Source organism: Aulonocara sp. 'chitande type north' Nkhata Bay, linkage group LG17, assembly GCF_057382095.1.
Source record: "Aulonocara sp. 'chitande type north' Nkhata Bay isolate Kocher_YH1m ecotype deep benthic linkage group LG17, A_spYH_male_GT1.1, whole genome shotgun sequence".
Taxonomy (NCBI): domain Eukaryota; kingdom Metazoa; phylum Chordata; class Actinopteri; order Cichliformes; family Cichlidae; genus Aulonocara; species Aulonocara sp. 'chitande type north' Nkhata Bay.
In genome coordinates, this window is record NC_141360.1 from 38,853,384 (window position 1) to 38,867,805 (window position 14,422).

General features: G+C 38.0%; 1 protein-coding gene across 1 annotated transcript; it reads right to left on the minus strand.

Moving 5' to 3' along the window:
- Positions 1-4,652: 4,652 nt before the first annotated feature.
- LOC147310570 (sodium-coupled monocarboxylate transporter 1-like) lies at positions 4,653-12,404 on the minus strand. The gene is made up of 17 exons (XM_086268796.1): positions 12,076-12,404; positions 11,836-11,955; positions 11,167-11,232; positions 11,016-11,067; positions 10,835-10,902; positions 10,415-10,453; positions 10,018-10,133; positions 9,483-9,623; positions 8,564-8,693; positions 7,587-7,675; positions 7,299-7,408; positions 7,124-7,191; positions 6,904-6,990; positions 6,323-6,537; positions 6,047-6,147; positions 5,866-5,954; positions 4,653-5,785 (listed from the first exon to the last, which is right to left on the minus strand). Exons 1-17 carry the CDS (start codon positions 12,292-12,294, stop codon positions 5,666-5,668), a joined length of 1,830 nt encoding a protein of 609 aa, XP_086124922.1. The 5' UTR covers positions 12,295-12,404; the 3' UTR covers positions 4,653-5,665.
- Positions 12,405-14,422: the final 2,018 nt, after the last annotated feature.

Consider the following 14,422-nt stretch of genomic DNA (forward strand, 5'->3'; position numbering starts at 1 on the left):
TGGCCTGTCCCGTTTGTCTCTTTTGCCATCAGAATTGTTGTCTAAAGGCAAAGAAAGATGCCCAACGGATTTACTTTACCAAACTGACCATCCCAGCCTTGCCGTAATGGTCCATTTGATTCACCTTTTATTGTTTATTTTATTTTCACTTAATGAATACGGGACAGACTTGACTGGGGGAAAGAAGGGGAGAAAGAAAGAGGGAAAGAGAAACAGCTGAGAAGAGGGACGGGGGAGAAGGGCAAAAGACAAAAACCAACAGAACGGGCAGAGAAAAAAAAATGCATATATCAATCACCTGGATCACCTGCTGAGAAAGAAAAAAGAAATCAAGCAGAAGAGAACAAGAGTAATAGAATAAACAACATCACAATGATATATGGGAATATGACAGTAAATACTAAATGTTAAACATTATTGTGCAGCACATAAGATCAACAGAACACAGTGTGCTTTGAGGTAGGAGCCAAAAAGGGTGTAGTTTGTGGGTGTGATCACCCGTGTGTACACCTGTGAGCATGGACGCGCTTGTTTTTTGTTTTTTTTAAAAGGTTCCTTCATGTAATAATCTGCTAGAGGGTGTGGGGGGGCCACAGCCCCGTCCTCCAGGGCGTGAAGCAGGTGTGGAGGAGGCCAGCAAATATTTGTGATATCAAGTCTTCGTGACCGCAGAAAAAGTGTTTTTTATCAACCCCATGCTTGTGTTTCAAGAGGTTTTTTTTGAGAAAACTGTGTGTTTTTGACAATGTTTTCGCCTTTTTATACTTCAATTTGCAGAAATACACACTTAAAAAAATGATCATGCCACTAACACAAGAAAATGATTTTTTAATTAAAAATCTATTGCAGCGTGTCATAGAGACAAACGTTTATTATGTTTATCTTGCTCCTCATTGCTGCTGTTTCAGTATAAGAAAAAAGCCCCTCTTCAAATCATACTAAAAACACTACTGTCCACCAATGTAACAATAACCGGAGCTAGCAGAGCGTAACTTTTTGAGCGTGTCTGAAGAGTGTGTGGTAGTTTTTGATAAGGGATACACGGCTCAGAATTCAGCAAAGCAGATAAAAAGAGGGAAGGGACTTGAGAAGTTGTGTAAAGTGTGATTTTACTGGCAGTTTTGAGAATGTGGACTAGATTTTGAAAGTTATGGGACTGGATTTTTCTGGATTTGAATCCTTGTTGTTGCTGCAGCACCAGAGTCAGCTGGGCTACAGTTTATCAGACTTTATCTTTATCAAACCTTGTGTGGGATTCATTAATCATTTCAAAAATAGGAATATAGCAATATTCATTTTTCTAGAGTAGACTATGATATAAATGAAAATAATATCTTATGTTATTGTCTATAAATATATGCTATAGTAATGAAATGTCTGCACACGCACAGACTGTAAACACCTGGAGAATCAGAATCTTTATTTCAGACCTATGTAATAAATGTTAATAAAGATAAATAAATGAATATGAAATAAAAAAAGAAAGACATTATATTCAAATGATGAGAAATATTGATCATTCCCTGTTTGAAACTCAGTAGGAGGTAACACATGCTTATTAAGTCCAACCCCTATTTAGCTGATTGTATATATCTGTTTTGATTATACAGTCTAATATATACATAGACATTATCCATAAATAAATTTACATTTTTTTTTATTTTACCACGTGTGACCTTAAAAATAATGAATGTTTGTGCTACAACCCTTGTTAACTATACTTAAGCACCCTTATTTCTATTTTGTATGACATGGTGTACTTTTGTAAATGGTAACCCAAATCTCCACATAGTAACTCAAGTATGATAAAAACCAGTGAACTACATCAGGTATGCAATGATCTTTGGGGAGTATATAAATGATTATATACATATCATCCTTTATATAAATTCACTCCCAACATAGTCCTCACAAAGGGGAAAATATGTGTTTTTGTATGAGGCTGTAAATAAGTTAATTTATGACTGAAGATGAACATTTTAAAATTGGGGACTGACTAACTTTTAAAGCCATCTTCAAATAGCCACTCAAGAAACTAAACTCTTTCCAAAAAAAGCGCCACTACCATGAAAAAATAATATAACTCTAACAATTTATACATTAATAATAAACCATAAAGTATGTTTTTTTCTGTTTACAGCAAGCCTCTCACTTTTGGTAAAGACTCAGATGTTATTAGTGTGAATAGTTGCTTGAGTGGCACGTTTACCAGTCTGGTCACGTCTTATTTGGATGGATGGGCAGATATGATGATGTCCTTTATGAAATAAAAATGTTGCATCCACCATAAATATTTTTTCTCCAGTCAATTAAACCTTTAAATGAAACATAACCCATAACGCTTACAATAATGTGAAAGTTTAGTGGACACCAAACTCTGTTGTCCTTGTTAAATGTAGGTAATCGGGATATGGTCATATGATTTGGACCCAGTGGCGCTCCGTAGAACGATTTCAGGCAGGTTTCAGTTAAATTATTTCAGATAAATACTGCTTTACTATTGTTTTCTTACACTCGGTGTATTACTAACATAACCACATTAACATTACTGACACTCGCTGACTTTTAATAGTCATTCTATAAATGCTGTCCGTTTAAATGGTCTTACCTGTACACACTGCATATCCACCGGATTCCAGCCAGAGTGGATTCTGGAGTCTTCCCACGCTCCTGTTAGTGATCCTCCATCTGGATGGATGAGAACAACCTTCTGAACAATCTAGCAGGAGATGGCCCATATCTATGGGACTGGTTTGTGCTAATAACGCTAATGTATGGACTGATAACAGCCGAAGCGGGTGAATAAAGTCACCCAGTCGCTAGCTGTGCCATTACCCAGCATACATCACTCCCTCCATAAATGCAATAAACGATACAAAAGTATTGTTCTACCTGTTTTTCAGGTAGTTGTTTACATTATATAATTTATTGTGTTCTGTATACGTCACTACAATGTGATTTGGAAAATGTCTAAATATACCGACAACAGGCACTTCCCGGCAATCTCTTCAATCGGAGGACCCTTCACGTCAATTCCCGACGCGAGAGGGGTACCCTGCGCGTCCATAAGTGCAGCAGAGGGAGCCTGACCATGCGTCACACGTTTGACGAGTTGGGAGTGAGAACGTGTTGAATGGATGGATGGATGTGATGTCCACATATGTGGACGCCAGGTCCTAGGAGGTTAAGAGACAAATGTTCCTTCAGTATGTTGGCATTACTAAATTTGGCTCAATGTTTACATATATGTATAAAAAGAAAATGTACGAGCTGTGATAACTGTTTCTGATAAAATGAAGAGTAGACTGATATATTGAATATTTCTTTATTGGGTGAGAAAATCAGACCATGTCATAACTGCTTTAAGTCACACAGAATAGATATCAGAGCCTTAAACAGGCTGACTTCTGCTAAATGGGTCAAACTGGGCAGAAAGTATACAAACACATAACATCCTTATAGAATATGATGTAACACTATAGATCAACTTACCTCAGAATATATAAAGCATATAAACAATCACAGCAATATGATGCAACAAACACAGCAGTGCTACTAATCCAAAATACTCAAAGCTTCATAGAACTGGAACAAACATTTATTTTTAGGTCCATTCTGCTGCTGATACAGACTTTAGGTTTCTGAACATTAAACTTGGTGCTGCCTTTCATAGTGTGTAACTTGAAGGCCCTGAGTACTTTCTCCCACACTGAAAACACTGGAATGATGAAATCATTTGAACATTATCTAACAAGACTGATTCAGGACAGACAATTAGTTATTTTGAACTTTCCTAACAGTCCTTCACAAACAGGGAACAGTCTGTCTATTCTCTCCATCTGTCAGCTGCTGCTGGCTCTTCCTCCTCCTCTTCCTCACACACTGCTGAGTTTGTCCTGGTGGATCATCAGGGCTGCAAAGCCTCACAGATGATGTGCAGCTGTGGGTCCCTCAGTCTGTCCTCACTCTGGACACTTGCAGTTGTCACACATGGAAATCAAATGTGTGATAAGCTGCAGGATTCAAACACAAGTGTAACTTATAAACACATGTTCATACTTTTATTCCACAATCAGAGAGAAAGAAACAGAGAGAGAGTGCAGGACAGACAGACAGGTGACAGTCTCAGGTGTACACACTGCTACAAAACAGCACCAGAGAAGCAGGATTTAGTGTTTGTGTTATTACGAGTGTAAACAAGAAGAGTTCCCAGATGGTACAGTGGACACATGTGTGACTCCTGTGATTAAAGCATCTTTCTTTCAGCTTAACGAGTGAACCGTCAGCTCGTTTAAAGATGTGTAAGATGTGAGCCTCATCTTGGTGACTCCCATTTAGACCAAAATTATATGGCCAATTGCATTTTTCATATAACCTCTGGGATCTCCTGGTCTAACAACACTTTCAGTCAAAGGCTCTTGGGACACTTTTTCAATCCTTTGAGGCATCAAGTCTAGACGTGGCTCCTTAAAGAGCCAAGTTTCCAGCTATAAGGTTGCCCAAGTCTGTGATTGGTACCCTGTACAGGACATCAACTCTTACTCTCAATGTTACCATATTTATATATACATATTAAGCGGAACTTAATCTAGAAACTGAGGCTACAACCACTTTAAAAAATATTTTTAATAAGATTACAATAGAAGTGAGAATTTAATAATTTTTTATAAGCAGTCACACTAATGGCCACCACAAAAAAAATGCAGGTTTAATGCACTTACACACATTTAATTCACTTTTAAGACCTAAATGCCACATTCATTCAGAAGAAGGGAAGAAGTAAGCAGGGTAGCCTCTGCAGAACTGCATGCACATTGGACATGGGGCTCTGCCCTATGGGCCACGTGGCACGGTGCATGTTCTGTCCTCACTAAGTGTTGTCCTCGTGAACGTAGACTCAGCTATACAGACAGCTAAACACTCTCCTAATCAAAATCCAAGGAACAGTTGAGTTGGATGATTTAATAAGGAAAAAGTGTGAAACTGTTGACAAAACCAGAAATAAACCAATAAAAATGTTGTATCAATATAAAATATAGCAAACACATATTCAAAGATATAAGAACACTATATTTATCTGCTTACTGAGTGGAATATGGTTGGAATATGGCATTTTGCAGTTAATTTGATGAATTTTCACTGGGCTCTTCTGTAGCCCAGGAAGACAGAGCTTGAAACATATCAGCATGGCATATTGGCACAATAGTAACATTTTCCACCAAGACTATGAAGATAGTTATTTTACTCCCATGGCACACAAGGGATCACACTGGAGAGAACCAGGCTGAGAACCTAGCTGTCTTTTCATGCCTCCGAAGCAATTCAAAAATACAGACTCTAATCAATTTAATTACATGTAATTTTATTACATAACAATATGTTAACTTTAATGGAATCTGATTACATGAAAAATGATTTAAAAACTTTATTACTTAAATAAATAGACCTTTGATTTTTATATATTTCTGTGGCATCATTTAAAATTATTGCTTCATATTTATTGCTGATTGATCAGTACATAATAACTATTGCACAATTTAAATTCAAACAAGTGCTAGTCTGCATTTGCAAAAAGTCCCACCACAATTCCTCTTCTACATTGCATTTCCTGTATAAGATCATAGAGAAACAAAGAAGCTTATACTTTAAAAAAGCAGCTACATTCTTAGGTGGAAATGCTGCTTTGTGGCAAATCCAGCTCAACATCACAGAAAGCAGGATTAGGATTGCCAAATGTCTTCTTCCTGTCCTTTTTCAGATCAAGCTTTCTTTTTCGTCTCATGGCCTAAAAAATGGGAAAACAGGGCAGAAACTCAGTAAGTTAACCTGTCATATATGACATTCGCTTACTGAAGCAGTACTTACTCTGTCTTTGATCAATTTAAACAAGTAGTAAAGACTTGTGTCTTCTTTTGTCAGCCTGAGCCTGGATTCTACATTCAGCTTCCGACCTCCTGAAATGTTCAATAACAACACACAAAAAGCATCAATAACCTCCTAAGAGGACAGCATTAACCATAGTGCGCTGAATAAAGATGTTATTTACCTGTCAACACGCTGACTATCAGACCCACACTTATAGTTATTATAGTTCCAATTGGACTGAAGTAAAGGTAGGAGACTGAGTACCAGTCTGCCAGCGCAGGCCTGATGATGGGAGTCGTGAAACCAGAAGTGAAATCTTGCTCATACCATCAAAAGAACAATTGTCATCAAGATTTCTAATGTCTACTCATCAGTGTGCTAAATTTTTTTATAAATGTTCATCCAGGGCATTAAAAAAAAAGTTACTTTATGGATCTTTTCTATTAGCTACACTTACTTGCTATTGATAAGTACTGGGGCTGTTGTTGTGGAGCTCTGCAATGTTGGGACATGAGTGGAGGTCCAGCTGAAGCTGTCCGTCATTGTAAAGTTACAGCCTTCAGTGGTCAGTGACAGAGGCCGACTCATTTCAGGGGGAGGAGGGTATATCTGCGCTCCGATGGCCACCCAGAGAGACACAGCCAGCCCCAACACAACACCTGACAAAGCTCCCTGAAAAACATTTTAATGAGTGCAACATGAAAAAGTGTACAGTTCCATAGAAAAAGATACAAAGGATATGCAAACGTTTTAAAGGGACGATTAAAGATGAAGCCTTATTAAATAACAGGGATATATGTAGTATGAAGGTAGATAAAGTACTGTGGGGGTTTTAGCCTCTGTTGCTCTCAATTCAACTTTTTTGAGACGTGTTGCTGCTGTCAAGTTCAAAATGAGCTGTTATTTTTTTAAGAAATGGCACATTTTCTGGGTCTCTATGGTCTAATGTGACTAAAACTTTTTCCTGAATCATTTTTTTTAATCTGAATGTTTATTGACAGCCTTTTTTGGAATTAGGTGTAACAGGGATATACTTACTTTTGACGTGGCAAATGGACAGAGAATCCCCAAAGTGAACAGTCCAAGTAAAGGACCTCCAATGACCCCGAATATACTGATGACTGCCTGTTTAGAGGAAAGCACATACCAGCTAAGCTGCAGACAGCATATTCTATCATTAACAAATGCATAGATCCTGTAATAGTTTTCCTTTCTTGATTAAATAAACCGTGGAGTTTACACACTGACAGATTTGTACCTGGAAGATCGGTCCTAGAAGTGAGGCCAACCCAGCCATCCCAATGCATAAAACTCCATACAGGAGGCCTGCAAACAATAATGGTAAAATATTGGGCGTTCATTTGTTAATAATTTTTCATAATTGCTTTTTAGCGATGCCAGTCTTAAACTGAACACAGTGATTATCTACTTACTCGTTCCTTTTGAGATCCAGGCCAGTTGTCTCTCTGACATGCTGGCATATGGTTTGATTAGATCTTCCACTGTCACTGCAGCCAGTGCATTGATGCTAGAAGAGACTGTGCTATGGGTTGGAATAGTAGGAAACCCAAGAACAGTCGAGTCAAAAACAAGGCACGATACAACTAACCTGCCTTTTAGATAGCAATCACAGCATTATACTGCAAGCTGCTACAGTAAACACACTAAATTTTCATTATGTACTTAATCTGTTGAAAGTATTATCTTAAATATTCAATAACCTTAAAGATCCACTAAATGCTGCTGCCACAAACAGACCAGAAAGGCCAGGATAGTCTCCCAAGACGTCCATCACCAAATAAGGCATCAACTACAGAGGAACAGTGAGACTGGGTTAATGGATCAAGAGGGCCAGAGAGTCATACTTTATACAAACTACTGATAATAATGATATTAAACTGTTAGTTCAACAGTATTCACACAGTTAAGTAATTAAGTAGCTACTATTTACCATTGATTAGTAATATTCAAATTTTTGTTACTTTGTAACTTTGTTACTTTTGTAAGGTTTTATCACTGATAAGACACACCCATGATTTCAAGTACTGTTTATTCAAGGATGATAGTGTCTCAAAGATTAACACAGGGTGTACTTTGGCACTGGTGCCATTACACATTTTTCATAACAATAGTGAGTCTAACTATCAAATGTTGATATAAGGGCCTTGGTTAGGACATTTTCATATTACAGTTTAATGAAGTGAATTCTCAGTCTTGAGACACTCCTCGTTTCTTTAAATGCTACTGGGAAAAAATGGGAAAAAACCATAAACCACGACTGTAGTTTTCTGTAGTTTCTTGGGCCTACCACTTTTTTATCATCTAACACCTAACACAGGCCTTTTGTTTCCACCCAAAAGAGCACTCTGCACACCATGCTGAGATGAAGTTTCTGACTAGTAGCTCTTTGGAAATCACCTTGTTGGTTGGAAAATACTATTTTTTGCCTGAGAAACTGTGTTAGTTTTGGGATTAAGCTAAAGAAACTAGGAAAATGATGTGTTTTTGGCACAAATTTCTGGTAATAGAGTGCCTAAAGATATCGTTTAAAATGGGTTCTTACTGGTTTATTTCTCAAATTAGGTGCCTTGATGCTTGTTGGGGCAGTTATATAAGAACTATAAGAAGTAATATGAGGTAAACTTTCTATCATGCGTGAGTGTAATTTGTTACAGTGTAACTCTCAGCTATGTCATACCTGATCAAGTGCAGAAAGCAGTCCAGATGTCCAGGGGTCGCAGCTTTTATAGATTGAGTAAAGACACATTCCCGCAAACACTGCACACAACAGTATCAACCACAGACCTAACAGGTTGATGAACAAAGAACTAAAGAAGAAAACAGAAAATAAATGTACTTGCATCCATTTATTTATATAAAAAAAAACATTTATATAATATATATATATATTTTTATTATTATTATTATTATTTTTTAATATAGCACCAAATTACAACAACAGGTGCCTCAAAACAGTTTATACTGTAAATACAATATACAATAATACATACAGAGAAAAACCCAACAATCACATGACCCCGTATGAGCAAGCGCTTTGGCAACAGTGGGAAGGAAAAACTCCCTTTTAACAGGAAGAAACCTCCAGCAGAACCAGGCTCAGGGAGGGGCGGGGCCATCTGCTGCGACCGGTTTGGGTGAGGGGAGGAAGACAGGATAAAGACATGCTGTGGAGGAGAGCCAGATTAATAATAACTAATAATTAAAGGCAGACAGGTATATGAACATAAAGTGACTACAAAAGGTGACTGAAGAAGAAACACTAGACCTACTGCAGCATAGGAATGAAGGATTCGGGGTTACCTGATTCAGCCCTGACTGTGTTTTATGAAGAAGGAAAGCTTTAAGCCTAATCTTAAAAATACAGAGGATGCCTGTCTCCTGAATCCACACTGGAAGCTGGTTGCACAGAAGAGGAGCCTGAAAGCTGAAAGCTCTGCCTCCCCGTCTTTTAAATATGGATGAATTTCTATATTAGTCTCTGCAGTGTAACATATGACTGACCGCTAACTGGCATTTTTAAGGCAAGCTTTTTGTTGAGAAGCCCCCACCACCACCACCACCACCATACATACATCGTGCAATAAAACAAGACTCACAGTCTAGCATGAGCAATGCTCTTGCAGGAGATGTATCTCTGAACCTGCGACTGGTTGGTCCCATATATACTGGTCCAAAGAAATGTCCCTCCAATGGCAACAGTCCAAAAAGTGTGTCTTCTCAGAGGGTTTGTATCAAAGCTGATGAGACATAAAAAGGGAGAAATTTGAGTTTATTGATTGCTTCTGAATTCAAGAGGCTGGTTAGCTAATCTCCAATGTGCACCATTCACAAAAATGTGCTTTAAAGGAGTTTACAACAAGTGAAATCACTAGCAGTACACTAGGAATGCTCCACAGTATGAGACATTAAATTTCCACAGAACTGCTACGGTGCTTAGCTGCATTTGTGGAAAGAATTGTTCTTATTGCTGTGTATGTATATTGTTGTTGATTTAGTGATGATATACTGAGTCAACCCATAGCATGAAAACTGTCACTGTAAATTAGTGTTACTGTTCCTCTTCTGCCGACAGTTGACTCTTTTCCTGCTGCTAAATTGAACGTTCATTTTAATGTTTTGGTGAATACTCACTCCCAGAAGTTGATTCTCCCTCCGTGTTGTGAATCTGAAAAGATGTTGATGACTCCACCTTGTAGGATCACAGATGCGATGATGACAGACAGGAAACCTGCGATCATTACACCGAGCTGGAGGGAAAAAAATACCACTTTTAGTTTGCTTATTGAATGTTGATGGAAACGGTGATAAAAACTAGTGTTTGACTTGTAAAGAAGAGCAGAAAATGCTGGTGTTTTGAATGAAGCAAAACACCAGCATGCTGATGTGGTGTGCAGTTACTATTTATGAAACACCAGTGTACATTGTTGTCTCTCCAACCACAAGCAGCATGAGGCATAACGGGTGAGCTCTGATTTAGTCAGTACCACACCAACCACCTGGTGTGTTATTATTTCCCCGAGGAGCCTACCTGAAACACGTCTGTCCACACCACTGCCTTTAGACCACCCTGTAACAATGCAGACCAAAGTCAGATTTCACAAAGGGCTGCTGTATATTTCCATTTGGTGGTATGACTCTTTTAGACCTTCAAGAACCAATAACTGCAGATATAATACTGATTACAATTATTGAGTCAGACATTGCATTAAAAGAAGGTTGAAAAACTTCCACATGTGCATGAGTCTAGGGAAGCTTAAGTAGTGCACACTTTCTGAGGTTTCCTAGGTGTGCAGAAGTGTATCATCATGATGACACTGGGATCCTCTGATCGATGGTGATCGGGGCTGAGCTTGAATGAACCCATTTTCTCATTATTTAATCATTCTTGTCAAAATGCATTAAAAAATTGGGGACCGCAGAATTCATTCAATCAAATTTTGTTACATACCAGTGTGCAGTAAAATGTACAGACCACTCCCGTGGAAATGACCGCACCCCACAGATTCATCCCGGTCACTGAGGAATGAACCACTGGTCAGTCAACTGGATAAAACCGAGTACGCGTAAGTGCCCTCGTGCAGGAATGTTTTATGAATGTGACCACTGTGTTGGACCGCAAGCAAACATACCTTGGTTTAAAGCAAGAGCTGGAACATAAATGACAATTCCACTGTAGAGGATCTGTCACAGGAAAAAAAAAGTTCCCCGAGTGACTGATATGTGGTTTTACCTACACAGGTCAAAACCCTGTAATTATGTGTAGACAGGCCTCTTACTCACTGTTTGGACAATGAACAGCAGTGTGCCCAGCAGACGGGTTGCTCTGTTAAAACGCAGCTCCAGATACTTCATAGTGACAGAAGTAGAGAGACAAGATAAAAGTATGAGTAAGGTGATGCATTTCTATCAAGTCATAAAATGTTTTCGTCTCATGTTTACAAATTAACCAGCGCCTTAAAGTCGAACCCAATCACTCCCTTTACTCCTCTTTGGTTTGAATCTATCGATAATCTGTTTTTCATCTCCATGCACCATAGTTCATGACATAAAGTGAGACAAAAGCAACATCTGAAACTTGAAAACCACACACCATAATGTTTAGTAGCCGGGGCTCTCTTTACAAACCACTTTCGACTTTCTTTGACTTTTACCAAGTTACTTGGCCATATTGTATTTTATCTATCTCAGTCCACAAAAACGACGTGCTCTTTATTCTTTCAGTGTCATTCTTGTTTTGTTTTTTACCAAGCCTAACACAGGCCTTTTGTTTGCACAGTAGTGCAACGGTGATCAAATGTCTCTGTCCCTTTCTCGATAACAGTTCAAAATTATCTTTCACATGTAGACATTTCATTCCTGTGTAAACAGAGTCTGGTGGAATTGCAAAACAGAAATCAGACGATCCACACAGCACAGTGCTGAAAAAAGGGGAAGAAAAAGTACTCTTACCTCAAAAGTGCTGGTGATTTCCAGCTTGTAGAAGATGGGGAGGAAGACCTCAGATGTGATCAGCATCGCCATTAAATAGGAGAGACCGTAAAATCCGATATTGGCTCCGTATTGGTAAACCTACAGAGGGATTGTATGAATTATTGTAGCTATTTAAAAAAAAAGAAAGTTCAGCCTTGCTTCCATTCAATAACCGTCACATTTTGGATTTGTCCCTTGTGAATCTGCGTTTTACCTTACCTCAGCTGGAAAGGACAGCACTGTGATGGCTGACATGAAGCTGGCGGTCAGGGACAGGGAGACGGGCAGAGCTGTCAGCTTGCGGCCTCCAGTTAAAAAGTTCCCGGGGTTTCTCCGGCTCCTGTCCACCCAGGCGTAGTAGATCCCCACAGCAGCGGACACCACCAGCATGAGAGCGAACACCACATAGTCCGCCAATGCGAAGGAGGTAACTGCCATTTTAGTCAAAGTTGGAAACAAAGCTTTGAGATTTATTCAGAAAGTTATTCAAACCTCCCCCATGTGTAGAAGTCCTGGCACATCACCATCTCACTGAACACTGAGCTGAGAGCAAAATCACACCGCTGTGGGTGTGTGTGAGGGAGGCAGGGAGGGAGGGAGACAGGTGGATATAGAGAGAGAGTTAGTTCCAGGGAAGTACAGTAGCTGCAATATATGAAAAATCCACAGGCCAGCAAATATTTGTGATATCAAGTCTTCGTGACCGCAGAAAAAGTGTTTTTTATCAACCCCATGCTTGTGTTTCAAGAGGTTTTTTTTGAGAAAACTGTGTGTTTTTGACAATGTTTTCGCCTTTTTATACTTCAATTTGCAGAAATACACACTTAAAAAAATGATCATGCCACTAACACAAGAAAATGATTTTTTAATTAAAAATCTATTGCAGCGTGTCATAGAGACAAACGTTTATTATGTTTATCTTGCTCCTCATTGCTACTGTTTCAGTATAAGAAAAAAGCCCCTCTTCAAATCATACTAAAAACACTACTGTCCACCAATGTAACAATAACCGGAGCTAGCAGAGCGTAACTTTTTGAGCGTGTCTGAAGAGTGTGTGGTAGTTTTTGATAAGGGATACACGGCTCAGAATTCAGCAAAGCAGATAAAAAGAGGGAAGGGACTTGAGAAGTTGTGTAAAGTGTGATTTTACTGGCAGTTTTGAGAATGTGGACTAGATTTTGAAAGTTATGGGACTGGATTTTTCTGGATTTGAATCCTTGTTGTTGCTGCAGCACCAGAGTCAGCTGGGCTACAGTTTATCAGACTTTATCTTTATCAAACCTTGTGTGGGATTCATTAATCATTTCAAAAATAGGAATATAGCAATATTCATTTTTCTAGAGTAGACTATGATATAAATGAAAATAATATCTTATGTTATTGTCTATAAATATATGCTATAGTAATGAAATGTCTGCACACGCACAGACTGTAAACACCTGGAGAATCAGAATCTTTATTTCAGACCTATATGTAATAAATGTTAATAAAGATAAATAAATGAATATGAAATAAAAAAAGAAAGACATTATATTCAAATGATGAGAAATATTGATCATTCCCTGTTTGAAACTCAGTAGGAGGTAACACATGCTTATTAAGTCCAACCCCTATTTAGCTGATTGTATATATCTGTTTTGATTATACAGTCTAATATATACATAGACATTATCCATAAATAAATTTACATTTTTTTTTTATTTTACCACGTGTGACCTTAAAAATAATGAATGTTTGTGCTACAACCCTTGTTAACTATACTTAAGCACCCTTATTTCTATTTTGTATGACATGGTGTACTTTTGTAAATGGTAACCCAAATCTCCACATAGTAACTCAAGTATGATAAAAACCAGTGAACTACATCAGGTATGCAATGATCTTTGGGGAGTATATAAATGATTATATACATATCATCCTTTATATAAATTCACTCCCAACATAGTCCTCACAAAGGGGAAAATATGTGTTTTTGTATGAGGCTGTAAATAAGTTAATTTATGACTGAAGATGAACATTTTAAAATTGGGGACTGACTAACTTTTAAAGCCATCTTCAAATAGCCACTCAAGAAACTAAACTCTTTCCAAAAAAAGCGCCACTACCATGAAAAAATAATATAACTCTAACAATTTATACATTAATAATAAACCATAAAGTATGTTTTTTTCTGTTTACAGCAAGCCTCTCACTTTTGGTAAAGACTCAGATGTTATTAGTGTGAATAGTTGCTTGAGTGGCACGTTTACCAGTCTGGTCACGTCTTATTTGGATGGATGGGCAGATATGATGATGTCCTTTATGAAATAAAAATGTTGCATCCACCATAAATATTTTTTCTCCAGTCAATTAAACCTTTAAATGAAACATAACCCATAACGCTTACAATAATGTGAAAGTTTAGTGGACACCAAACTCTGTTGTCCTTGTTAAATGTAGGTAATCGGGATATGGTCATATGATTTGGACCCAGTGGCGCTCCGTAGAACGATTTCAGGCAGGTTTCAGTTAAATTATTTCAGATAAATACTGCTTTACTATTGTTTTCTTTGTGTCGAAGTCTATT